Genomic DNA, 27,126 nt, shown 5'->3' with positions numbered 1-27,126 from the left:
AAAAGTAGAGTCAGTATATTGTGCTTAAAAAAAAATCCAGACAAACATAAAACAAATTATTATCTTTATTCATTTATTCTCCAATCTTGTAATAAATTATTTTCCATGTAACTCTGCAATGTTTGCATATTCGTACTGTGAGCATGTACTCTCATAAGCAAAAAAAGGACCAAAAATAAAACAAACCACTCCTCAGTTTTTAACTTTTCATATTCTTCATAAAAAAGTAAAGTCTTGCTAGCGGAATTTTTTTGTTTTTGTTTTGTTTTTAGGTTGTGCAGAGAACTAGAAAATATATTTAAGTAAAAATTTGAAATATAGTTAGGAGTTTGAGGACATTTTAGCTGTAATTATTTTATAATTATTTTAGTGCCTACTTTGGGTAGTGTAATATGCTAGATGCTGAAGTAGAATGAAGGATACAGTTTCTGTTGTGCAGTAACCTACAGCTTATTCTGGGTAGCAGAAATTCCTCAGTAGCACTTTGTTGAGGAAATAAAATAAGTAATGATCCCATAATTACCTACTTTAAGTACATTTTCCTTAAACTGAAAAATACCCTTTTTATTTTGAGGGTGAAATTTTATTTTCGTGTTATATTAGAAACTGAAAAATAAGAATTGCTTTAAAGTCAAATTGGAAAGGACATTTGCTGGTAGGTAAAACATGATAAAAAATAAAGTAGCATAAGGAAGATTTTTAAATTATTAAATAGCAAAGTTTTTTTAATATAAAATCCTGAAGTATCATTTGCTAATAAATGTGTCATACCTGTTTGATTACTGTTAATTATCTGAATTGTCACTTAGATTATTACACAGCAGAAAAATATATACAGTTGCTATTCAAAAGTATATTTTTTAGAAATATTAAGTTGATACTTTTTTATCATATAAGTTTTACTGAATAATTGTTAACTTAATATCTTTGCTTACCATTTGCTAAGTGGCTACCAAGATGGGATTTATTTAGTTTAATGCTTCAGAATTCTCAAACTCATTGAAAATAATTTAAGATATTTTAATCTTTAAAATAAAGCAGAATTTTAATAGAAAGGACTTGGTTTAAGTATTAAACCTCTCTGAAAATAAAATATTCTTTTTATGATGGAGATTCCACTGTGATTGCTGCATTTTCTTTACTTCCTACTGAAGAAGCCCTTAGTGCACTTGCAAAGAGCATAAGGAGTCATGTCAGAGGTCAGCTATTTGAGTCCATTTTCCCACAGCCGCCTGGTGCGAGTGATCTTTTACTGTGTTTTAAAAAAATGGGCAAGGATTAAAGAGGATTAGAAAGAATATTACCCTCCTGAATATAGGCCCAAGGCACTAAGGGGAGAGAACCCAGCCAGGCAGCAAATGGGCTTTGCTTGACCAGGACACAACCTCTGCTGCATTCCTTTAAGAAACTGAATGGGAAATGTTAAGTCCCCAAACTGGATTAGTAAATAATCTCATAGCTTGTGACATCTGCTAAAATAAATTGATGAGCAGACTGCATTCTTACACTTTGAGGAGAGGGCCAGACATCAAGATTAAGAGTAATAATTCTTTTATCTCTTTGCTTTTTAATTTCAACTTTATTGGACTATAGGAGAAAGAGTAATTAAAGATGGGTATTAAGCTTAGTAAGTGTTAAAAAGGCATATTCCATAAACAAAAAAGAAAAATTACTTTAGGTGTATTAATACCAAGAGTACATATGTATTGATTAATAACCTAAGGCTTAACATTTGAAGCCACTGCAATTTTTTGTTTTTAGAATATTTCCTGTTTGTAGCAGTTCTGCAAAGTGTTTCACAAATTCAGCTATTCATGTGGTTTTATCTCATTAGTTTGTGTAACAACCTGAAGAACTTAGAATTTAAGATATAAGAATATATCTTTTAAGACACCTTTGAAATAGTTCTCTTTTTATATTTTATAATAGAAGTTAATGTGGTTTGGACCTTATGATGCATAATTTGGTATCAAATTATTGAGAACCCAAGAGGTCGTTTCAAACCTAGTCTAGTAGGGGAGGTGTACTCTGGCTTAAGTCTTTGGAAGAAGTAGTTAGCTAACTATTTTTAAAAGATTTTGTTTGAGGTTGACCACTTTCATAAAAAAGTTGATGTAAAAGTGGTAAATTTTGCATCTTTCTTCATGTGATTAGTACATTTGATTGGTGCAATAACTGATTATGCTGCTTTTGTTATGGACTGTAATATTAAGGCAAGTATTTTCTTCAAGAGTTTAAGGTAAAATTTAATTTCATATGTGAATAAGAATTGATAGGCTGAAACTTCTTTAACAGGCATGCTCACTAATCGCTTAAATGCATCTTGCACTGTGCTCTCCTGGCTCAGTGTCTTTGTTTAAGTTGTCCCTGTACATTGAATATGTCCCCCTGTTCTTGTCCCCACCACACTCCCCAATCTGCTCATCCATATTCCACCTATCTTTATTTATCAGCTCAAATCCCAAATTCCATCAGGTGGTTTAAATCATTATTAATACCTCTTAAACATGGAGTTACCATATGACCTAGCAGTTCTGCTCCTAGGTATATACCCAAGAGAGATGAAAACCTATATTCACATAAAAATTCATACATGAATGTTTCTTACAGCATTATTCATAATAGCCAAAAGGTGAAAATAACCAAATGTACATCAAGTGATGAATGGATAAACAAATGTGGTCTATCCATACAATGGAGTATTTATTCAGCCACAAAAAGAATTGGGGTACTGATAGATTCTACAACATGGATGTATGCTTAGTGAAAGAAACCAGTCAAAAAAGACCATAGATTATGTAATTCTGCTTGCATGAAATATCTGGAATAGGCAAATCTATAGAGACAGAAAGTATATTAGTGGTTGCTTAGAGTTTAGGGGAATGGGGGTAGAGGCTGATAACTGAGGAGTACAGAGTTTCCTTTTGAAGTGATGAAAATGTTCAAAAATTGTGATGGTTGCACCTGTGAATATCCTAAAAACCATTGGATTGTGTACTTTAATTTTGTTTTGTTTTGTTTTGTTTTTGTGTGTGAGGGGGTAATTAGGTTTATCTATTTATTTACATTTATTACTTTTGGTGGAGGTGCCAGGGACTGAACATGAGACCTTGTACATGCCAAGCACCCATTCTACCACTGAGCTATACCCTCTCACATAAATTGTATACTTTAAATGGGTGAATTGTAAAGTATGTGAGTTATATCTCAATAAAGTGGTTATTTAAAAACTAAAAAATGAATACCACCTATGCATATTCCTATATGTATTTATACCTCTCATGAAGTTCTTACCATAGTCTGGTTATAATTATTAACTTGAGGAATCTATCTTTCTGATTACATTAGGAAGCTCCAGAGAGTAGTGTTTTGGTATTCCCTAGCAAGCATAGTGCTTTGTGCTCAGTAAATATTAATTTACTTGAACTTCTTAACGATTAAGTTCCTTCACTGTAAAATGGGAATAAAGAAAAAAAATTTAATGTTACCATAACATGTTGTTCCAAAATTGTGTTTTATAATTTTTTACACTTATTCTTTTTTGGAAAAATACATAATTTACTCTCACATTATTTCTTCAGCTTGAGTTTCCATTTTGTGTTTAGCCAAGTTGCACATAAAGCACTTATCACCTTATTTTTACTTATAGGAATATTCTGATCTTTGGAATTTGCATATTTATATATGAGTATTTTATATATGTTTTCAGTAGGCTCCCCCATGTCATTTCAACTAGCTTAATGTTTGTTTTTTAAATCAACTTTATAAAATTTGATTTTTTAAATCAAACTTTATAAAATTTGAATCTACATTTTTGTGGATATTTGAATCTAACATAATTTAATTTTTCTTTTTTACTGTGTTGTGTCTATGTGTGTGTGTTATTTTTCTAGTATTTGCTAGAAATGAAAAGTCTCATTTTACCTCCAGAACACATTCTGAAACGGGGTGATAGTGAAGCAATTGCCTATGCGTTCTTTCATCTTCAGCACTGGAAGCGAATAGAAGGTGCTCTTAATCTGTTACAGTGTACATGGGAAGGCAGTAAGTATTCTTTTCCAAATGCAACACTAATCTCTCACTGTTCTTTGCATTCACAGGCAGTCTTTTTTAATGAGATTGAGTTTCCTTAAGGATTTATTGTTCAGATTGGTTTCAAAGTGGATTTGGTGGTATTTATTGGTCTATTGGTAGAAGAAATATGTAATGTGCTTATATTGATGCCGCATTTAGGAAAAGCAGAATTAGAAACTGTTAGGGTATTCTGCTACATGTTCATTTAAATTATGTATTTATAAGGAAAGAAAATGAAAACTGATATCCCTTGGTTTATAAGTTTTTTAATGTGGTTAAGCTATTGTAATATTTTTAAAATTGGACTTGTTTTTTGGTTTTGTTTTGATATGTATACAACATGAAACTGTTTGCCTGATTACTGGTATCAACTCAATTCTTTAGCAGAGTTTTTAATTGTGGTAAAATATAAGTAAAAGATAAAAATTACTATCTTAAACATTTTTAAAGGTACAGTTCAATGACATTATGTACATTGACATTGTTGTGCAGCCATCATCATCCATCCCCAGAATTTTTTCATCACCCCAAACTGAAGTTCTATACCCATTAAAAAATAACTCCCCATTCTTCTCTCCTTGCCAGCCCCCTGGTAACCATCCTGTTTTCCATTTCTATGAGTTTGACTACTCTAGGTATTTCATATAAGTGGACTCATATTTGTCCTTTTGTATGTGGCTTATTTTACTTAGCATATATGTTGTAGCATGTGTCAGAATTTTATTCCTTTTTAAGGCTGAATAATGTTCCATTGTAAGTATATACAATATTTTGTTTATCCATTCATCCATCAATGGATATTTGGGTTGTTTTCCCTTCTGAGTGTTGTGAATAGTGCTGCTATGAACGCAGGTACATAAATATCTGTTCAAGTTCCTGCTCTCAGTTCTTTTGGGTATCTACTTAGAAGTGAAATTACTAGATCATATAATTCTATGTTTAATTTTTTTGAGGAACCACCGTACTATTTTCTATAGCAGCTGCACCATTTTACATTCTACTGGCAGTGCACAAGAATTTCACTTTCTCTGTGTCCTTGTCAACACTTGTTATTTTCTGTTTTTTGAGAATAGCCATCCTAAGGGGTGTGAAGTAGTATCTCATTTTGATTTTTATTTGCATTTCCCTAATAATTAGTAATGTTGAACATCTTTTTATGTGTGAATTGGCCATTTGTACATTTCTTTGGAGAACTGGACTATTTTCAGCTAACTACCAGATCTCTTATATATAACTTTTTAAAATCACCTATCAAGGAAAATTCAAAAAAAAAAATGCAGTGCTCATTTACTAAAATTGGCTAACCCCTCAGTTCTCAGACTTTGCACTGAGGCATGTTGAGGTATTAATAGCAAATTCACAAAAGTGCCATGGGATATTTTCAATTTTCAGGGGAAACATAGCAGTACTCAACATCTGTCAGATACCATTCAAGCTGTTAGCTCTAGATAGTTCACAGTTTCAACATTAGATGGCTCTCCATTGTCTGTTTCTTTCGGTGTTCTCATAGCTTTGCAAAGTTGGGTTTTTGTTAGTTGCTATAATTAAAACAAGTACCAAACAAAAACAGTGTGGAGCAGGAAATGAGGATGTGGTGTTCATTGTGATTACAAGGGTTGAGAAGTTATGTAATCCCAACAGGCTCATACATCCCATTAGGAAGAAATTATGGTTATTTAAAAATGAAATTATTATTTTTTTCCTTCAATTTATATGGAGGTTTTTTTCAGGTCGCTGGTCAGTGGTTGGACCATAAACTTTTAAAGTTGTTCAGACCCACTACTTAAGTGGAATTGTTAGATATTTCTTTCAGCATAGGGGCATCATAGCAAATTACTAAGACGTGAAGGGCACTATGTGTCCTTGAAGCAAGAACATTTGGGAATCTCTGCATTAACATTTTGCTGATGGCCAGGCACTGTGCTTGACATTGACAATATACAGATTAATGAAACTGGGATTACTAAGACTGAAATGCTGACTGTTTTGGGACTTCCTTTTGCTTTTTTCTCAGTAGTGTATAGGCTCCTCAAAACCAGGTACTGTATCTCTTCACCTTGTAGGTGTCTTCATTGCCTAGAGTTCTGCTTGGCACGTGCAGGCTTTCAATAAGTATATTATTTAATCTGTATTTCACAGATAATTATCTTGTGAATGGTTTCCTAGTGTTATCACTGATTTGCTCTGTGACTTAGGACAAATCACTATGTTTTATTTTAGCAATATAAAATCCATATTTGACAGAAGTTTATAGAGCCAAGTACTAAGGGAAAAATGATAACCTTATCACAGTTTTCAATGAGTAATCAGCTAGCCGAGTAGATCAATAAGGATTTCTTCTTTAAGAAGTCTGCAAGAGTTGGTAATATAATCTAGGTGAGGGATTGGTAAACTTTTTCTGTAAAGGGCCAGATGGTAAATATTTAGTCCTTGTGGGCCATAGTCTCTGTCACAACTGCCCAACTCTTATAGCATGAAAGCAGCCTTACATAATACATAAATAAACAGGCATGGCTGTATTCTAATACAATTTTATTTATAAAAGCAGATAGTGGGCCAGGTCTAGCCAAGGGTTACCCCTTTAGATAGTTAATTTAGATACTTCGGTGACCCCTGATCTAGATTAAGCTCAGTTCGTAGAAAACTTTGGTGACAGCTCCCATATGAAATTAGGAGCCATTGAGAACTCTTCTAGGTTGCCAACAGTTATGACCTCAACAGTTATATGTGATTCACCTAAAAAGTGGAATTCATACCTGGAGAGTTAAGTCTGTTGTGTTGTAATGAGGAGACTGAGGCAACAAGGGCACAGCCAGTCTTATCCTCCACTACTCCTGTTAGTTTTATTCCAGCAGACTGTGACTATTCTCTAAATAAATCTTATTCTTCCCCTTATTCACTCTTTTGCATACTTTGTTTCTTTCATCTAAAATGTCTATCTAAAACAGAAAATAAAATGCTATATGAAAATTTAATAAAAATATGTCTCCAAAATAGCTTTGATTGTAGTAAAGGATGAAAATGAGATTGAATTGAATGTCAACATATTTTTTTTCCCTCAGCTTTTAGAATGATTCCATACCCATTAGAGAAAGGCCATCTATTTTACCCTTATCCCAGCTGCACAGAGACTGCTGATAGAGAGCTATTACCTAGTAAGTAAATGTGTGCATTTTCCTAAACTTAAAATTAATTGTAAGATTGTTTTTCATAGTATTCTCCCATTTTAAAAGTGCCTTTGATTGAAATTCAGGATACTGTTAAATACTATTTTAGCCATTTCTTGGATGTAGTTGTATAATTCAGTTCATTCTTGAATTTTTTTTTGGTGAAACCCTATGCAATGAATTAACAAAGATTGAAGATATTAAAAAGAGCATCCATCTTACAAGCATTTAAACAAAAACTAATTTCAGTCCTTCACAAACTCTTTTCAGGAAATAAAGGAGGAAATAGCATCCCCCAATACATTCTGTGAGAGTAGCATTTCCCTGACACCAAAATCAAATAAAGGCATTACAAGAAAACTATAGAACAAGGGGGAGGGTATAGCTCAAGTAGTAGAGCACATGCTTAATATGCAGAAGGTCCTGGGTTCAATCCCCAGTACCTCCTCTAAAAATAAATAAAACTAATTACCCCCCCCAAAAAAGAAAACTATAGAACAATATCTCTCATGAATATAGACAAAAATTTCTTTAACAAGGTATTAGCAAACTGAATCCAGCAACATGTAGAAAAGATCATACTCCATGATCAAGTGGAATTTATCTCACAAATGCAAGATTGGTTTAACATCTGAAAATGTAATAGAATAAAGGACAATAGATGCAGAAAAGCATTTGTCAAAAATCCAACACCCATTCATGATAAAAATTATAAACAAACTAGGAATAAAAAAGAACTTCCTGAACCTGATAAAGAGCAGCTACCAAAAACCCACAGTTAACATCATACTAAATGGTGAAAGACTGAATGCTTTCCTCCTAAGATCAGGAATAAGGCAAGGGTGTCTGCTGTCTTCTGTTCAGCACTGTACTGGAGATTCTGCTTAGTGCCATCAAGCAAGCAAAAAAAAAAAAAAAGACATTAATATTCGAAAGAAAGAAGTTAAAACTGTCTTTATTCATAGGTGACATGATTTTCTGTATAAGAAATCCGTAAAAATACTATTAGAACTAATAAGTTCAACAAGGTTGCAGGATATAATATTAATATACAAAACTCATATTTATATAGCAATGCTAGCAAATAACAATCCAATATGGAAATTAGAAAACAATTCCAATCACAGTAGCATTAATATAACAAATGATTTAGAAGTAAGTTTAACGAAGCCAGTACAAGACTTGTACACTAAAATCTATAAAATATTGCTGAGAGAAATTAAAGAAAATCTAAATAAATGGAGAGACATTCCATGTTTATGGATTGGAAGACCCAATATTATTTATATGACAACTCTCTTCACATTGATCTATAAATTCAATACAATTCCTACAAATTAACAAGCTGATCTCAAAATTAATATGGAAAGGTAAAGAACCCAGAAGTGCCAAAACAATCTTTATAAAGAGGAATGAAGATAGAGGGACTTCACTTGCAAATTTAAAAAAAAAGCAGTCAGAGTTGGGAGAAGAACCAGAAATATGTAGGATTATGATTGCTGAGAGTGTTTCCATCTAGTTCCTGCTTTCAGGAGGCGAAACTTCTTAAAAAATAATATAATTAATATAATATAATATAATATAATACTTTTTATCTTAGCTGCCTTATTATCCACTCACTCTCTTTCTCTATGAACTGGTAAATTTCTTTTTAACTCCTTTTTATGATTTAACCAATAAGCAAGCATGCTGAAGTTTATAAACACTTGTTTCTTCTTATGACATAAATCTGTGCTACAGGTTTTTCAATTCTGGGACCATTAGAACTGAAGTATAAGAAGGAAAGTTGCAATTTTACAACATGAGACTTAATGAGCTGGAAAGTTCAAACAGATAGCAGAAAATTTAGGAGAGATCGTAGAAGTTGAGTATGCTGTTATTTTTCTCCCAGGGTTTTTTTATTTTCCTCTGTCATCTTAGATAAGTTATCTCTTCTTTCTTTGAACTCACAAAATGCTTTGTATGCTAAATCTTTCCCTTCTAGATTGTAAACTTATTAAAGGCCAGGATTCTCTTTATTGACCCTCTATATATCTCTATAATGTTCACCATAAAAACTTACAATAAATAAATATAACTTGAATTAGTCAGAGTGATTAATTTATCCTTATAAACATGCCAGGTACTTTGTAAGTACTCAAAAAAAAGTTAAATGTTAGTAACTTTTCCTCCTTACCCTGCTCTGAACTCTTAAACTGCTCATAGGTTAACAGAAAGATATATAAACAATGTGTTAAGAGCTACATGTACGCAATAGATTATAAGGAAGCTGGAGTTGAGAGTGCCTATCTCTCCAAGGTGAGGGATGATTCCCAAATCTGACTTAGGTGATTTGAAGAATGGTAAATCCATCATACAGCAGGAGGAGCAGGTTTGGGAATAGGAGTGGGAGAAGTAAATAATTTCAAGCTTTGCATATGTTGCATGTGTAACCTCTCACCCAATTACACATACATGTGTGTGTACATTTATATATGTGTGTGTGTGTATATATATGAATATATATATGCTTAAATATTTTGTTGTGTAATCTTTTTAACACATATACATACATAGTCTTTATATTTTATACCTCTAAATAATATATGGGGCTAAGATATCTTTGTAAGTTATAGGTATATAATACGTATATTATTTTAAAATGTATATTACATAAATAGTAAATGCTATAGGCGTTCTTTGGGTATAAGTAATAGAGAACCACTTCAAAGTAGCCTAAACATAAAGAGAATTTGTTGGAAGACTGGATTGTCTCAGAGAATCCAAAGGTAACAGCTACAGTTGCATCTCAGAAGAGACTAGAACCAGGAACTAGAAGGCTGTTAAGATTTCCCAGAGTCATTTGGCTGTATATTTCTGTCTCTGGCTGCCTTTTTCAGTCTCTCCTACTCTCACTTTCTTTGTTTCCTTTGCCAACTCTAACTTTTCTTTGTATGATCTCTCATTTCTGCTTCTCTCAGTGTATCTGCTTCATTTTTATATCTTTCTCTTTGCAGTTTGGCTTTCCCTTGTTATTCATGTAGCCAAACTTGAGGCCCCATAAAGCTCTGACTTCACATGTCGTCAGTTCAGGCCAATAATAGAGAATAAAGAATCCCACTATCAATCTCAACCCCACTTTTAAAACTTCTGGGAGAGGAAATCAGATTTACTCAGGTGTTCATCCCTGGTCTGGTCAGCTGCGGCCTAGGGACAGGATCAGGTTGTGAAAGCAAAATTGCCAGTGGTGCTGATAGCTGTTTCTCTCTACATCTCTCTACATCACAGAACTGGCTTGGGAATCATCATTTTCTAGGCATGAATGAGATCACTAAGGGAAACTGTATAAAGTGTGAGAAATAAACTAAGGATGAACCATGGGGGCACAAAAATGTCTAAGGAATGAGTGGCTGATAAGGAGTCCAAAAGATTCAGTGAAGGAGTGGTCAGAGAGACAGGACAAGAACCAGAACTAGATATCCTAGAAACTAAAAGGAGGAAAAAATTTCCAAGTGAGGAGGAGTATCTGAAGTATTAAGTAAGGTAATTACTGAGGAGAATTCATTGACTTTGGCATTTAGAAGGTCAGTAGTGTTAGAAATTTTATTTTCTTTCCTAGGATGGTAGTGATAATAGTTATTTTATTGTGTTTTCATTTTAATGGGAAAAAGGGTATTTAAGGCAAAGGAATGAATCTTTGTGGAACATCAGTGTGCAGAAGTATATTATATTAAAGTAATACATTTAGCTTAAAGTAATGCCCTCCAAATCATTACAAAAGTTGCCTGACATAAGGCCAACTTTCATAGTAATATGAATAAAATCAGGGTTATTATCATGTATTATCAGGGCCATAGGCTGTAAGAACAGACAGTTTGCTTTTTGTCAGGCCTTTATTATTTCTAGGATGCTACTCATTTGCAAATTCTAGGAGGTAGGAGAGGAGGGTTATTCTGGCGTTTGGCAGGGGTTGTTTGATTATATTGTATGTTCTTAGAGTATATTTTCTGTCTCTGTGTAGAATGAACAAAATTTTAGTAATGTGGAGTTCTAATTCCCAGGAGTACTTAATGTTTTTTGTTTTTAATTCTCCTTCAACCTTGATATGACTTACAACATTCTGGAATTTGCTTATGAATCTCATAAGTTCAGGCTTGAACTATTCCGTTAGTTCACATAGCTATTTAGTTGTCTTTTATGCCTCCTGATAATTTGTTCTCTACAAGCCAGTGATGAAATTTGAACTTCACTTCCAAGGGAGTGTTTCTGTACTAGTCATCCATTATTTTGATGTATTAGCCAAATGTTGACTGACAAATGAATCTACAGAAAGCAATCCAAAAAGAAATAATTGGATTTCTCCTGCAGTATAAAAATTCCGTGTTTTAGGAAATTATCTTACTAAAGCTATATAGTTTTCTACCTTACAAAGTAGGAATAATACTATCTGTCTCTCTGGAAATTTTCTGGATTTTTATTGAATTTGCTTTTTGGTATATGCTTTCAGAAGATAGTATAAGACATAAAAATATTATGGCCACTGAAGGGAAACTTAGCTGTAATATTCTCTGTGAATCATTGTTTAAAAAAGGTTAAATTTATAGCTGACCTTGATTCAGCACTGAATTAGTCATTCCTTACCTAAGCAGGATATTACATCAGTAATTCCTGGGTTTTTCTCCAGCCCTGAGTGGTCAGCTTCCTGAACACATGAAGTACCAGAATAACTCTCAGTTTAGCAGTTCAATTCTCATTTATTGTGCACCTACTTTGTGCCAAGCATTGTAGTAGGCTGCTCTCAGTATTGTTATTCAAGTATTTTCAAATTTCAAATAAGATATAAACAGTTAAATACTGTTGGTAATAAAATAGCCAATTGCTAGAAAAATGATACCTGAGAAAATGTGTAACTTACTGTGGTAAAGTATGACAAGGGACTTTATGTTCAGAATCCTAGGGCTTTGCTGTTCTGGTTAGATTTTTACAGTGTTTGATGAAATGCCACATATAGGACATTTATTAATAACTGGATAAAATTATTAGCTGATTGTTCTGAGAAATCTTCAACCATATGTCTTTCTCTTGATCTCTATACTCATCTCTGAGCCCCAAAGAGCAAGAATTATAACAACACATTTATAAAGGGCTTACCGTGTCCATCTTAACAACTCCGTAGCAACTTCTAGAGGGTTTAGCAACTTACTCAAAATCACACAGCTAATAAATGACAAAGCTCTTTTTCAAAACTACCTCAGCATGACTACAATTAATGTTCTTTCCCACGATTCTATCCTGTTCCCGGTTCCCAGCAGTCTTTTGGCTATGTTGATAGGCTGTTGATGCTAGAGTAAATAATGGATAACTTCCTTCTACCTTGCTTGACCAGAGACTTCGCGTTCTTTTAAAAAAACATTTTCCTTTTTAGTTTTTAAAAATAGATTTCATTTGAAAATATTAAAACTGGCTTATACTGTCTTCTGAAATAAAATCCCATTTCTATGTTTTCTCCCTTGTAGCGTTTCATCATGTTTCTGTTTACCCAAAGAAAGAGCTTCCTTTTTTCATCCATTTCACAGCAGGACTGTGTTCTTCTACAGCAATGATAGCTCTTCTCACACACCAGTTTCCAGAAATCATGGGTGTTTTTGCTAAAGCTGTAAGTATGATCTCAAGGACTTGTGTAGAGTATTTGTAAAACACACAAGAAACCATCTCTGATCTGTTTGTGCTAAACCAGTTGAGTAGTGGAAGATATTTGTTATGGTAAATTACAGGAATTGATTTGTCAACTTGCTGCCGTAAATATGTCAGACATAAGTTTCTGGTGATTTAAGATATATTTTTGTTGCTTAAAATTGAAAGAAATACAATGGCGTAATATTATAAAGTTGGTCTCTGTAGATCACTTTTAGTGGTAAACATACAACTTGTTACTAGCTAAAGAATAATCCACTTCCTTTAAATGTATTTTCTTTGGCATTTTTAAAAAAACCCCTATTTTGTAAACAAGCCTTTTGATTTTTCCATTTAAATGAAATCATTAATTCTAAGGATTTGCTGAAGGTTAAATTCAAGAATGCAACTAGGATGGAGAGTAAGTAGCTAAGATGGGACTTCTGGGACATTTGCCCTGGGTACAGTATGTACTGCTTTACTCACAAGTTCTCCTTGTTATTATATCTGCATGTTCTTATTGACCTTTCCAACCTTGGGTGTAGAACCATGTACAGAACTTTATTTTCATTTTTACCCTTTAGTTTTGAACTGCTTCCCCATTTCCTAATGCAGGTCCAGTAAGTGCTTGAGGACTGACGTTAGAGAGAGTATCCCATGATTATTTACTCCTCCCTACAAACCTATTAATTAACGTCACTGGCTCAAAGCAAAATTGCCAAAGATAAGTCCCTTTAAGTCTCTTAGCCTTTAAAAAGGTGTGTCTTGTACATCTTTGCATTTTTACCAAGGAATAAGTTCTCAAACCTAGAAAGAAAATGTTGATTTGTTATATTCCCAAGTAGAAAAGCTCTGAGAACCATAGAAACACTAGCCCTTACTTGGTAATGTAATTTCTATCTTTCTATGTGCCTCCGTTCTAACTCCCTGTTTCCTTACACTTTCTTTTCCTGCCTTAAGAATAGTTTATTTTGTGCCTTAAAGATCAGTTGGTTTTCTTCTGGCACCAGTAGCAAGAGCACTGGTTTCTCTTTTTCCCTGAAGGTCAACTGTATAATGTGTTAAGTTGCCACTGGCTGTAGGCCTAGGATTCTGAGACTGCACTTGATTCTGGGTCAAGCTTCAAGAAGAATGACTTTCCACTGTTGTTCAGGGAGTATAGATGTTTGGTTTGGAGACTGACTCTTCTATTTCCTTTTAGTATAAAAAGGAAGCTTAGTGATCATACTGTAACTCTTGCTTGCAGTGGTGCTGATTGGGGAGTGAGTGTGTCTCAAACTGGAATGAATTTACTATGTAATCTGGCATGGAAAAAAATGGACTAGAAGGGAAATCCCGTCCATTCAACAGCTGGGAAAAAATATGCAGCTGTGTATTTGAGATCACAGGCAAGCAGTGGGAGAGATGGTTTTTAGGTTTCTCTCAGAGCAGTGGGAAGGAGGTGAAATAAAGGAGGGAGATGGAGAATTGGGAATGGAGGTGTAACAGGTGTTAGTAGTGTAATTTCGTGAGGTACTGGCTAATGTTAATGTGGAGGATACTCCTGTATTGACTGATGTCAGTATGTAGTGTCTCCATTGACCTAAGAGATCTCTGATACAGAGCCTTAAAGATGTCAGCACAAGCTCCTTAGCACTTCTCCAGCCGAGTCCAAGAATGAATAATTACATGTTTTAAAGTGGAAGCTTCTTTTTAAGACCAAAAGTTATTAGTTTATTGTGATTCTACTTGATAAACAGTAAGCAGGCATTTGTTCACTGTCTTTTGGTGTTTGTATAGTTGGTGATCCATAGTGTTAAAAATGTGGCTGACAGCAAACCTGTATTTACAGCCGCATTTTACCCCTGTGACCTTTACATGTATATTTTAAGTTCCTAAAAGCTAGGTATTTACTGAAAGTACCTGCAAAGCAGTTCCAAGGGCAGTTTCCATTTAAGAATTAATGGGAAATGATTATAGTATGGGCAGGCTCCGGCTTCTAAACTCAACATATAAATACCTCAACAGACAGACAACAAGGGAACTAGAGGCTCAAATTCTGCTTCTACACCACTTAATGTAGTGTGGTCTGTGCCCCAGGAGCATTACCATCACCCAGGAACTTGTTAGAAATGCAGAACCTCAGGCACTACTCCAGCACTCCTGAATCTGCATATTAACAAGATCTTCAGGTGATCCTATATACACAGTGAACACTGGAGAAGCCCTTCTCTACTCTACCCCCAATAAGAGGAATTTAGAATGCATGGAGAGTGCCATCTTATCAAGGTGGAGAGGGGGCAGCATTGTAGAGTGGTTATGAGCATCAGCTCTGGAGCCAGACTGCTTTGCTTTGAATTCCAGCCCTGACACTTATTGGCTGTGCAACCTGGGGTAAGTTACTTAACCTTTTCTCTCCCTCATTGTAAAATGAGAATAGTACTACCTACTGGGTTTTTGTGAGCATTAAGTGAGTTTAAAATATGTCAAGTGTTTAGAACTGTGTCTGCCAGTAGTAAAAACTAGGTGTTAGCTGTTGTCACCATCATCATTGTCAACATCACCCAAGTGCAGCTATAGTGGGAAACCCTATCCCCTTCATGTTTGGAGGCACTGTGTTCTACTAGTAAACTCAAAAAGCATTTTTTCATGGAAATTGTAGTAGAAATAGTGGCCAGGCATCATTTAAACAATACTACGAGTAGTATACTTCTGGTACATTATGTGTATGTGAACCACAGAAAGTGGAGAAATGTTTAATTCTAGGCCCTGGCAAATTGCCTTGTAGAGCAGAACCTATTGGTAAGTTGCCTGCCTATGTTAAATTTTTCAGTTAAGTCAGATACTTGATAGCCAAGTACAGTAGAAGTCAGTGAAGAATCTTTGAAACATACTTTTTCTTCTATTTAGTAAGGTGAAGCAGTTTAAGAAAATTTCCTAAATTTCTTCCTTTACCATTGTCTGTTCCTCATTTTTGTATTAGCTCACACGCTAGAGTAAATTCAGTTTGAATTTGTTAAAACGCATTTCTTACAAAAATTGCTTTTTTGTGAAGCAAGGCACTAGGGATTATGGTTTTTAATATTCCTCACTGAACATCAGGTTTAGATAAGTGGAAGGGAACAAACTAGAATGTTCAGTGGTTTTAGTGCCCCTTCTCCTTTTGCATGATGTAAAGCCTTGTGGAATAAGCCTTCATTTGCAGCAAGTTAGGACTTTTTTTCCCTCTGATTTTTCTCCTGGCTGAGATGAAAACCTAGTCTGACATTAGACATAGAGCAATGAAAAAAAAATCGCATAAATCCCTGGAGATGTGGAATGTGCTGATATCAGAGCTGATATTCTCTAAGGCCAGAATTCCTGAAAAAGGAAAAATTGCTTTTAAGTGGTAGGTCATTTTCTCACCTGCTTTGAAGCCTGCTGGGTTAAATATGAGAGTTCAAAGTAAGGGTAGCCAGCAAACCAAATGAACTGGAATCTGATTCTGCTTATCTGAAAGGAGCTTCTTTATTTAAGAGCAGCAATGCCCTCTCCTTAGAGAACCAGTCTTCATCTACTCTGGCCCCTTTCATTTCTCTTTGCAAGAAAAGCTTTCTTCTTAGTAAGCCTTGGGAGGGCGTTATTACAACAGTGAAAAGACTGAAGATGGTCTTTGGGGATTTCATTAACTTACTCATAAATTCAGGCTTGTGGCATGTGACTTTAATGCTTTAAATTCACAAATGTGTTTGAATATAAAAATCCCTAGTTGGGTTTTAACTAAATAGGGAAGCCTTTGAAATGTTGGCAGAAAAAGTGTTACAGGTAAAGACAGAAATCAAAAAGATTCCCAAATAGATTGTTTGTTTCACTAAGGCAAAACTTGGTTAAAATTTGTTTCACTGAACACATATAGTTGGGGTGGGGTGGGAATGGGCCCTGTTTCCACATATTTCTACTAATCTTTATGTGGGAAAATGTGGTTGGACATGCCAGTGATGAATTTCTGAGCAACTCATAATTGGCTGGCTCCACTGTAACTAGGGCCTAACAATCTGCTTGATTAATTCTTTAAGGACTACATTAGCCAAGTTGCATGATTTCCAAAGATATAGAAGGTCAGATGTTACACTAACAAAAGACCTCTCTACAGAACGTCTCACTGGGATTTCTTCAGCCCCTTCCCAAAAATAATGAACATTTTTCTTCCTAAATTACATTTAAAAAAATAATAAGCAGATATAAATGCCAACTGTCTTTTACTGAATAGTGACTAGAACTTTTAAGAAGGTTTGTCCACTATTACCATTTTTTCTAGGGCAAGATTGTCTTCATAACTAGGGGAGTTGATAAACAATTATAACCATATACTGATATATACCAGTAGAAAAAATATTTTTAAAGGTTCTTAATTTTCCATTATCATAGCTAGTGATGTGAAATCTGCTCAAAGGTGAAAGATTTTTTTGGTATATTCTCTATCTAACTTTAATAATACTAAAAACCTGTAAGAGTTGCATTCTTTTTTATTAAATACATAGGGCTCCATTCAGAAATTAAACTGTCAACTAAAATGTTTCTTCATTTTGTTTGAAAATGGATTATTTTTCAAAGCTGTGAGACTTCTTTAGTTCCTAAGAACTGATACAGTTTTAAAAACATTTTGAATTATAACTAAGCTTATATTCCTGTGAAATATTATTCTGTAACTATGCTATTTCCACAGTAATATATCTGAGATCTATCCCAGAGACTATCCTGATAATAAAATGAGCCTGTTGTGTGACTAGTCAAAAATTTTAAATGCTCACACTTTTGTTCCACTGTTAGTGCTGCTGAAGTCTATTGGGCAGTCTGGCATATTCCATTTTTTATTTTCTTAATTAACTGGGATATTTGTAGCAAGAGAAAAGTTGTTCTGTACTTTTTAAAGGGTAATTTCTCCTGCTTTATCCTCATTGTTCTCCTTCCAAAAGAACCAGAGTGAGAAATTTATGAAATTACTAATATTCTTCTTTATCCAAATTTTCTAAGTATTGAATTCTTCTTTTCAAAGGCAAAAAAAAAAAAAGAATAAAAGTTAGGAAAATGTACTTTTTAATCCATGTCTGTACCCCTTCTGCAGTATTTAATTCAGTTTTGAAGTTTGTGGAAAGCATTCTCTTTCCCTATAACATCTGCCTGATAATACGAAGTTCACAAAAGCTCTCCCTGAATTTCTTTAGCAGTGTATTTAATCATCTTTTCCCCCTCAAAGTGAAAGTCTCAGTGCCAAAGTCTAGGATACCCTGTCACTAACTGCTACTAATATATTTATTATTAATCGTCAGTACTTGGGGCAGATGGACTGCATAGCAGTTGTTAGAGAGCTGTGCCTAGATATTGATGTCAATCACTCATTCCAGACTCATTACACCAGTGGTATAAGAGTTCACTTTAGGAAACTTACTGATTTTTGTTCTAGAAAACTTCTTTGTGTTTTGCAGACCCAGAATAGTCCTCTAAATGGGGAGAATAATGGGATACAGAGGGAGATTAAAATCTTGAATAGTTTTTAGCTTTTTTCTTGAGTGGAATTTTTCTCCTTCCCCTACCAATCAAATTTCTAATGCTCAAAAGAACTAAATTAGTGTGACTACTTAATATATTATAATTCTAAACCAAGAGTAACATGGACTTTATTAGTTATTTTCTTTTTTTAAGAGTTTATGCTTATATTCTCATTTATTCTTACCAGAGGCATTGGTGGACAGATTGTGATCTTCCAATATTACAGATGAGGAATTTTGAGCCATTAAAAGTTAAAAGAGTTCTTTGAAATCAAACAATAGATAGTCCTTTAGTCATGTTATATATGTTTAGTTTCAAAAATATGTCACTTTACAACCTACTCCAAAACAAGTACAAAAGAATAAACTTCAAACCAAATATAGTAATGCTGAGTGAGTATAGAATGATGGCTTGGTTGATAATAAAGTGGTTTTGCTAATGTCTTCTTATAGGAGATGAATCTGGAGAAGAGTTTTAAATAAAAAGGCTAGTGTGGATTGTCAGAAAATAGAAAGGGCATTTAGATTGCAGAAATGCTTATTGCAAAGACATAAGTAGACAAATAAGCTTCCTGGAAAATCCTTCATAGTATAAGCCTATTTGATGAACTCTGATGTTTTAAAATAAAAAAAAACGCTTTTCTGTCTTCAAACTGATTCACTCTGATTTCACTCCTGTTCTTACTAGTAGGCCACTTAAGAAGCAACGCTGTTTGGTCATTTACATCACATACTCACACAACTGTATAAAAAAACTGCAGCCTTTCTCACTGCCTGAAACGTACAGTAATACTGAAGAAGGAGTAGCACTCATTTGTAATGATTTAGAGGGGATTTAACTCTCTGAAAAGGTAAAAAAAAAAAATTAATATAAAGTACAAATGTGTATCTTATGTTTCAACATCATTCTTCTTTCAAAGTCAAAGGGTAAGTTTGTGAAGGATTGTGAGGGCAAGTTTAACTGAACAGAATAAACTTTTGGTCTAAAATAACATAACTTGTTGGCAGAGGTTGTGGGTTTTTATTTTGTTTGTTTGCTTTGCTAAAGTGGGAATTTTAGATAACAGATGTACTTATAGTAGTTGTAACAATACATAGGAAACTTGAGTGTGTTCCTTAATGCTGATGAGGTCTCAATATAAGATTGGATGTTAATGGTATTCTGTCTAAATTTGAGGAAAAACTAAATTTCTCTCTTTTAGTTCTGTAATAATATTAATTATTACTGCCTTAGGTCAATTTTGACAGCCAGCTTCAAGAAAAGAAATTATTTGGGCTTCAAGTAATGCTCAGCAAAATTAAGAGTACTGATATTCAGAGAATTGAGACCACATAATCGCCCTTTAACCTCATCCTGTAATTTCAGGCATTCTGGAGATGAAATGTGTATATCTGTACTATTCAAAAGTGCAGAAAAGGGCTATAGTCCCACTGAGCACTCTTGCATGTTACCAATAGGATATACAGAGAAAGAAGCAGTTTGGGAAGAATTTAAGAAGGGAACATATTCTCATACTCTTTGTTAGGAACACGCCAGCTCTTGTTTTCATCTATTCAATCTGCTGGAGTCCCAATTTCTTTCTGAAGCCAGAGATCAAGCCTTTACTCCCAGGTAGCAGCAGCTTTACAATTAAGTTTTAATCCCTCATTGTTGTTAACTCCTATCTAGAGTATAGCCACAACTATTCTTGGCAGGCAAACACATTGCTGTTTTTCCTTCAGTCACAGTGAGATAGAAGAATGTTCTCTGACTGGGGTGTGGATGAAGGCACTTTACTAATCTTATACATAATTCATCCTTGGTTGCTGGGGTATTCAGAGTTGAAACTTTGCCCTCTGATAAAATTCAGATGGATTTTTTATTTACTTGACTCTGATCCCTTTGGGATTTAGCCCTTATTGGGAACCTAGGGATTCTAACTCAACAAAGTCCTAGCTGGGTAGACTTTTCTTATTAATTTGCTTGTGGTGTATTTTAGCTGTTGTAATACTGCCTTTAGAAAAACAAAAACAAAAACAAAAAACTGCGCTGGAACATGTAGTTCAGAGCCCTGGATACCCCGAAAAGATTTTTTTTTTTAGTATTGGCTTACTGAATGAAAAGACTCCAACAGGGCTTATCTTAATTTGTTTTCAAAGTTTAGTTTTTAAAGAGCCTCAGCATTTAAAAATATGTTAACTATTGTTCTATAACATGCTATAGTATGGTAATGATTGTCCTGTAACATACTGTAAGTTTTTGATGTTTGAATTCATTGTATTAAGATGTTACTGCTAATGAATTTGTTCATTCATTCACTCAGTGAACAGATATTTATTTGGCACCTTGGTGAAGTATTTTATACTCAATGCCTATTCACAAGTTTATAGTCTAATGGTAGAGGGTTTAAGGTGGGCAAGGGATGTATTTGTGTAAGACAGAGGCTACTGCTGCAACAGTAGATTAGTTCATCCTTGCATATTTATTCGTTTGAGTAGAAGTGACTGATGAGTTATTTTCACATGCCTCACATAAGATGTAGTGACCCAAAAAGTCAATCTAGACTCATGGAGTCTTTTTCCTTTTTGAAGAATTTATTTGGTCAGGATTCCTTTCCTTCAAACAAGAGGAAATAGAAGGAGGTCTCTTTATTTTATTCTTCTCCAAATATGAGACATGGAAGACTTTCATCTTTATACCTAACTGATGAAGTTCATGTTTTTGTTAAACAGTGATATTCATTATATTCATCTGAATAGTTTAGAATTTATCAAAAACTGAAGTGCTCCACAATTCAAGATTGAAATAAGAAATGTCACCCCTCAGATTCACATAGTAGTTGCCATAAAACTAAAGCCTACTGCACTCATTGATTTTTATCTTTCTCTTTTTATATCCTCTCATTCCTAATAACACCAGATTAATAAGGGCTAAGGACCACCCTAATTTAGAAAATGAAACAGTATGATGTCATTGTGAAGCAGAATGGGATAGCCAAGAATTTGGACTAAAATTACTTGGCTTTGTGGACGTGTGAGAAAGAAAGGGAAAGAACCACTCAGAATTTCCCAGAGCCTACTGTTAATGTCAAAGCTGCATCCTCCAGTCACTGATTCTGAAGATATATCATGTTAATTAAGAAAAATAATAAAAGGAAATTGGATTAGGTACTAAGGTACTAAAGTAAGTTGCTTTTTCCCTCTCTTTCAAGCTGAATTTTGCTGATCAATTCTTAATTCTAGACAGTTCTACCTTTTTACAGGGTGAATTGCCGGGATTTTCTCTCTAAGCAACTGAAAATATTTCCTATCTTTACTGGGCTCAGTCAAGTGTATGCACTAACTGGATCACTGGGAATATGATCTTGGGATACATATTTCAAAATAGGCACAGAACCTGTCCTTGGGGAATTTATACTGTTAGGCATGTAATCAATAAAATGGTAACATGATGAAAGTATATTGAGTAGAAAAGAGGCCCAAGTTGTACTAGAGGATCACAGGGTGTACTGATTTAACTCAGTGTGGCATCAGAAGAGAAGTGGGATGATTTGAACAAAGACTTAGAGGCAGAAGACCACAGGTCAGACTTTGGCATTTACTGGTGACTGTTACTTCTCTTGCAATTTATCTGAGCTTGCTGTATCTGCTGGAATAAGCAGAAATTATTATTCTTTGGGTAGATGAACAGAATATACATCTCCAAATAGTGAGTTAGATGCATGATGGCATCTTCCAATTCAGAAGTCTGATTGTAACATGCTGGTAAGGAGGCACATTGATATTCTGGGTTGTAAGGAGCCCACTCATCCATTCACCTGTGTTCCCATTTGTGCTAGACTGTGTCTGCTAACATTAAGTCTCTAAAGGAAGACTTAAGTATAAACTCCAGGCTCCCTCAGTTTCTGTGAACTCCCTTTTTCTCCCATAGGACTTTAATGAAGATAATGAATAAAGTTACTTTTTTTTTAACTTTCATCTTTCAGATGGCATTGAGACTAATGATATCTCTTGTTTGGCCTCAAGCCCCATGTTGAGTTATTTTTTTAAAAATTGCTTTTGAGCAATAACTTTTCCCTTGTTGCTTAACCAGTCATACAAGTTGAGCCTTCTGTCTCTGTGCCTGTTTTATAATAGATCCTCTGGGAGAACAGATGAAAAATAATAAGTCAGTTAGATATTTTATGAGTATTGAAATCCCTTCCATTCAGAAATGTAAATAAAATAACCAGCATGAGCATTCAGCTTATGTCAGATTCCATGGGTTTATGTTACATAGGGAAATTATAGTGCAACCTGAAACATGCTTCTTAATGAATTCATAGTGGTGTCACAGTTGAATGTAAAACCCTTGAGCTTTTCTATTGTGAAGGGTTTCAGAAATCACCTTTTATAAATTGCCCTAGGGGAGGAGGAAAAAACTAAGATGATACCAATACATGCTATCACTGTTAAGTGGCTGCCTCCCTTCCAGCACCAAACTGTGCCAGTTAAGTAAAGCAGAAACTTAGGATGCTGCTCACCTTTTGACTTATTCAGTGTTCATAAATATAATTTATACATATACATGTATGTATATAAATACATATATAAACACACACATACACTTCAGTGTTCTGTTTTTGAAAGCAGGGCCAGGGAACTGCCGTAGAAGAACAGGGTTGCCTTTGTGGTTTTTGTCCTCAGAGGTTAGGGAAGTTCAGTTAGGAAGCATGACAGAAGCTCGATAAATAGCTCTGTTTTTACCTTCAACAAATGCAAGAAGCCAGAGACCTAATTCAAAGTTACGAAATCAGAATTTGTATCTTGTCTTTGGCTGTTCCTCTAGCAGCCTGTAGTGCACAAGAACTGTCCTCTTGCTTATCAGTGAACTAATTTCCCAGTCCCCAAAGCTATTTTGTAGTTCTCTTCCCATTCACTGTGGCCTCAGCTATAATGAATGTGCTAGCCTTGAAAGTCCAATGTGCCAGATGGTATATAAGGGACCAGTCAAGTTGTAAGCTTGCGAGTCAGGGAAAAAAACATGTATTTTCTATTTTAAAGAATTACTCTTTTACATTCTAATTTCTTAAGAGTTGGCTTGATTTATGCCAGGTTCTGGGCCAAGAGGCCTACATTAATGCATCACAGTTCTGGATGGGATATTTGATGTCTCTTATTTAGCCCAGAATCTCAAATGATAGGGACCTATAGTTGATACTTAGCACTCTGTGGGCTTTACAGTGTAGCTGTCTTCCGATTCCTGTATCTGTAACAAATGGAATCATCCTTGTGTTTTCCCATAGGTGCCCTGGTGTTTACTGACATAGATCAAGATGCTGTGTGGCTCTGTAGGGGACTCTGAGCCATCTGACAGTCTGGGCACATGCAGTCACCTCACATTATTTAAGCCCTGATCTCAGCATTCTAATTTCTCTGTATTCCCCAGTGTATATAATATGTACTTTCTTGAAATTCCTAATATATTGCTTGCACATTCTTGCTTCTAAGTTTCAGCATAAACCAGTCCCTTCTATTTAGAATGCCTTCTTCTGACTGCCCTCAACCAGGACATACCTTATCTTTTCAAAATCCAGCTCAAAAGCCACCTCCTATAGAAAGCCTAATTAATCTCATTCACCAGATTCCTTTTATTCTGAGACGTCTGTTTCTCAGTCTGTTACCTAAACTGTTTTCTTTGTAATTGTCGCTTCTCTATAGTCACCCAACAAGCATAATGATTCTAGGAAGGATGATCCTCCTCCATCCCCCATCTTTGTGTATTATACACAAACATTTTGAAGGCTATTGACAACCTTTTCAATTTCCCCAGAGTTCTAGTCCACCTTCCATACTCTCTGTATTCACAGTTACATTCCTGGAGAAACAGGGCATGTGTTCAGGGTTTAGCCTCCAGCTCAGCATGTGGATGGCAGCCTGCTGAGTAGGTACCTACAATTGGGAAGGATTTAACCCTTTGGTTTGACAATCTGCATTCTACTTAGACACCTTCAAGAAGTAGATGTGAGCCCAGAAGTAGGGAAATTTCCCCTGAAAGCCAAGTTAGCTTTTTCCTTCCTTTTTATACAAGACCTCTGAAGCTGCTGTCGTCAGCAGCTCACTCGACACTCTCCTGCTCTGCCTCTTTTCCAGGAGTCAGGGTTAGTTTAAGAAAAAGCCTCTTGCTAGAAGCCATGACCTTGTACTTTTATCCCCTCCATCTGGTGTGCGGCCTCATGGGGCTGTGCTGCTATGCAGGAGGTGAGCAATGGAATTCTTTAGATGATGACTTCTGAGCCCACATGCGGAGGCAGTGGGGGTGGGAAGCAGGGAGAACAGTGAGCGCCAAGATCGATGGACCAAAAAGTAAGGTTTGCTCTGGGAGAAAGCCTGAATTTAGGTAGACTGTTTTCATGAGGTGTTCGTCTCCTAGCCCAAGTGGGGCCCCAGGTACGGGAGCTGTAGCATCCTAGATCTATGATTGATGAACATTGTGTTTCTACAGTTTTCCCTTCAGCCTTCACAGTTGGGGTGCAGGAGAGTGATAGGTAGGGTATGTGAGGGCTTATGCTGTCTCTAATGGAATGCATTCCAAGGTTGAACAGGGAAGGGTTCCCCTTGCACACAGCATCTGTTGGAGCTGCTTTGTCTCACTGTCTCGGACCTAAACAGAAGTCCGAATTTTGAATGAGGGTGGGGAGGGGTTGACAGCAGCAAAAGTTTTTGATCAAGTGAAAATCTGTTGTCTGCCTCATCTTGCAGGGGTTTCTCTGCAGGGTAGATACTCCTTGCCTTGGTGTAGATAAATTGCTTGTCTCGGCTAAAGGTCCCAGGACCCTTGCTAGGCTGTGAGTAGGCATCTCGCCTGGGATAGGACGGTTTTTTAGCACTCTCTTTCCCTGTTCTTATTTTCCTAGCCCAGGGGTTGACAGCATTTTTTAAAAGATTGAAGTCTCAAAGGAAATTCTAATACATACTTTAAAGGCCCAAAGCCTTAATAACTTCCTCTCGTGACTTCTCATGATTACTTCTACTCTGTCTACATGTTTAGCATCACTTTAAAGGGACTAGATAAAACTGAAACAAAATTTTAAGTGTTAATCTGAAAAAAGAAAAAAGGAACAGAAAGAATTAGGAGCCAGAGCTGATTAAACATGGACTATTTAGTATAGTGATCATTTCCTGGAGGTGGTGGTGGTGGCAGAAATGGCATAAAGGGCATTCACTGGTAAGGTTAAAAGGCAGGCCTAAGCTGTTTCTTATGTAAATTCTGCTCATACATACTCTTCTAGGATACTTTGTATCAATATCTGTTCTAAAGGTGCTGGGGTTCTGGGTGCCTCCAGGCCTAAGCATCCGTAGTCTTTGAGGAGAAAACACAGGATTTGAAGTCCAAAGCCCTCAGTTTAAGTTCTAGCTGAGCCACTCAATATTTACAGGACTTTGGACAAGTCACAGAACCTCTCTGAACCTGTACAGTGAGTGTAACTCCGACCTCACAGGGTTGGCGAGACAGTTACGTGTAAGCTAAAGTGTTTATACATAAAAACCTTTTTATAAACATCACAGTTATTCTTGGGGAAGCCCCCCCTTGAAAGTTGTCAGATAGAATAGCTGTGGATTAAACTGTCTTCCTTTTTTATTCATTCAGCTTAGCTTTTCTATTTGTTCAAGTGTGCTTACAGGGGCTGGTGGTGCTGAAGTCAAGTCACCAGATTTCGGCTTCTTTTGGCCAAAGAGAACTCCCATGCCGAGCTGCTTCAGCCAGAGACTCATAGACAGAATGGAAGTGAGCAAAGGCAGATTTTAAGCCAGAATTGTTCAGAGTTAGGGGGCCAAGGGGAGAATGCTTACCTTGCTTTCTGAAATCCAGGGTGACTAAAACACCTTAAGTAAATGAGGAATAACCACAGAGATGCTCAGAAATCATTTAAGCCATGAGTGGGAAGTGGAAAAATACGCCTATAGAACCCCCTCTTCTATCCCTTTGACCTTTTCGGTCAGGGACAGGCGTATCACTGACACCCCGCTGGCTATTGCCTGAAACCTGCCAGCCCCCCAAAGAGAATGACAGCTTCTGGGAAAGCTCAGCCTAATGCAGCAACTGTGACATATTTACCCTAGTAAACCACTGCTTGCTCCTCTCCAGTGCCTTTCTCTTGTGGAAATCATCTCTGGAACCCAAAGCTATCCTGTTTTCTAACCTAGTAAGAGTTAAAAACAGCAACAGGTTATGAGCAGCAGGCTTGGCAATCATACCTCGTGCAGTCATAAGAGACCGCCCCATCATCCACAGCATATGCAGTACTAATTGCACTCTCTCCGACGTGAACCAGCCAGGAGAAGTTCTGCAGTGTCAGCCACTTTGCTTGGGTGGGAACTGTGCACTAGTGATCTCTTCTCCCCATGCTCTTTCCGCATCCTTCTCCTGCCACCTCCCAGAGGAGTACCTGTCCCCAAACCAAACAGCTGCCTGCATGTTGATAATTTTAAAATATTCCTTGGTTATAACTGAACCTCTGTCATTGGTTTGATTTTTGAAGGGTTTGATTGAAATCAGGTTGGTTTGTTTTTTTATTGTTGGGTAGAGGGGAGATGACTAGAACTCTTATGCAGCTTGAGAGAAGCTATGTGTATGTCCATGTATCTGCAGATGTGTGTGTGTATCCTCGCAGTTGTGTGCAAGCTGACAGGGAGGGCAAAGAGTGAAACGGAAGCATCTATTTCTTGTTTTCCAACAATCCTTCAAAGATGCCCAACCCCCGTAG

At 35.8% G+C, this 27,126-nt stretch overlaps 1 protein-coding gene across 11 annotated transcripts in view; it reads left to right on the top strand.

The window, feature by feature from the left end:
- Positions 1 to 27,126, top strand: part of ST7L (suppression of tumorigenicity 7 like) — a 121,221-nt gene that overhangs the window by 42,666 nt on the left and 51,429 nt on the right. For 7 of the 11 annotated variants that reach the window (XM_045511686.2, XM_074370170.1, XM_045511689.2 and 4 more), the window contains 3 exons: positions 3,894 to 4,044; positions 7,137 to 7,229; positions 12,737 to 12,876. In XM_045511686.2, coding sequence (XP_045367642.1) covers positions 3,894 to 4,044; positions 7,137 to 7,229; positions 12,737 to 12,876 — 384 coding nt within the window. Of the gene's footprint in view, positions 1 to 3,893; positions 4,045 to 7,136; positions 7,230 to 8,981; positions 9,140 to 12,736; positions 19,561 to 23,664; positions 26,875 to 27,126 lie in introns of those variants that run through there. The other 4 variants (XM_045511685.2, XM_010948314.3, XM_045511688.2 and 1 more) reach the window with 4 other exon arrangements.

The sequence above is a fragment of the Camelus bactrianus genome, chromosome 9, assembly GCF_048773025.1.
Source record: "Camelus bactrianus isolate YW-2024 breed Bactrian camel chromosome 9, ASM4877302v1, whole genome shotgun sequence".
Lineage (NCBI taxonomy): Eukaryota > Metazoa > Chordata > Mammalia > Artiodactyla > Camelidae > Camelus > Camelus bactrianus.
The sequence above is the reverse complement of the archived record's forward strand: the minus strand, read 5'-3'. Positions and strand labels throughout refer to the sequence as shown.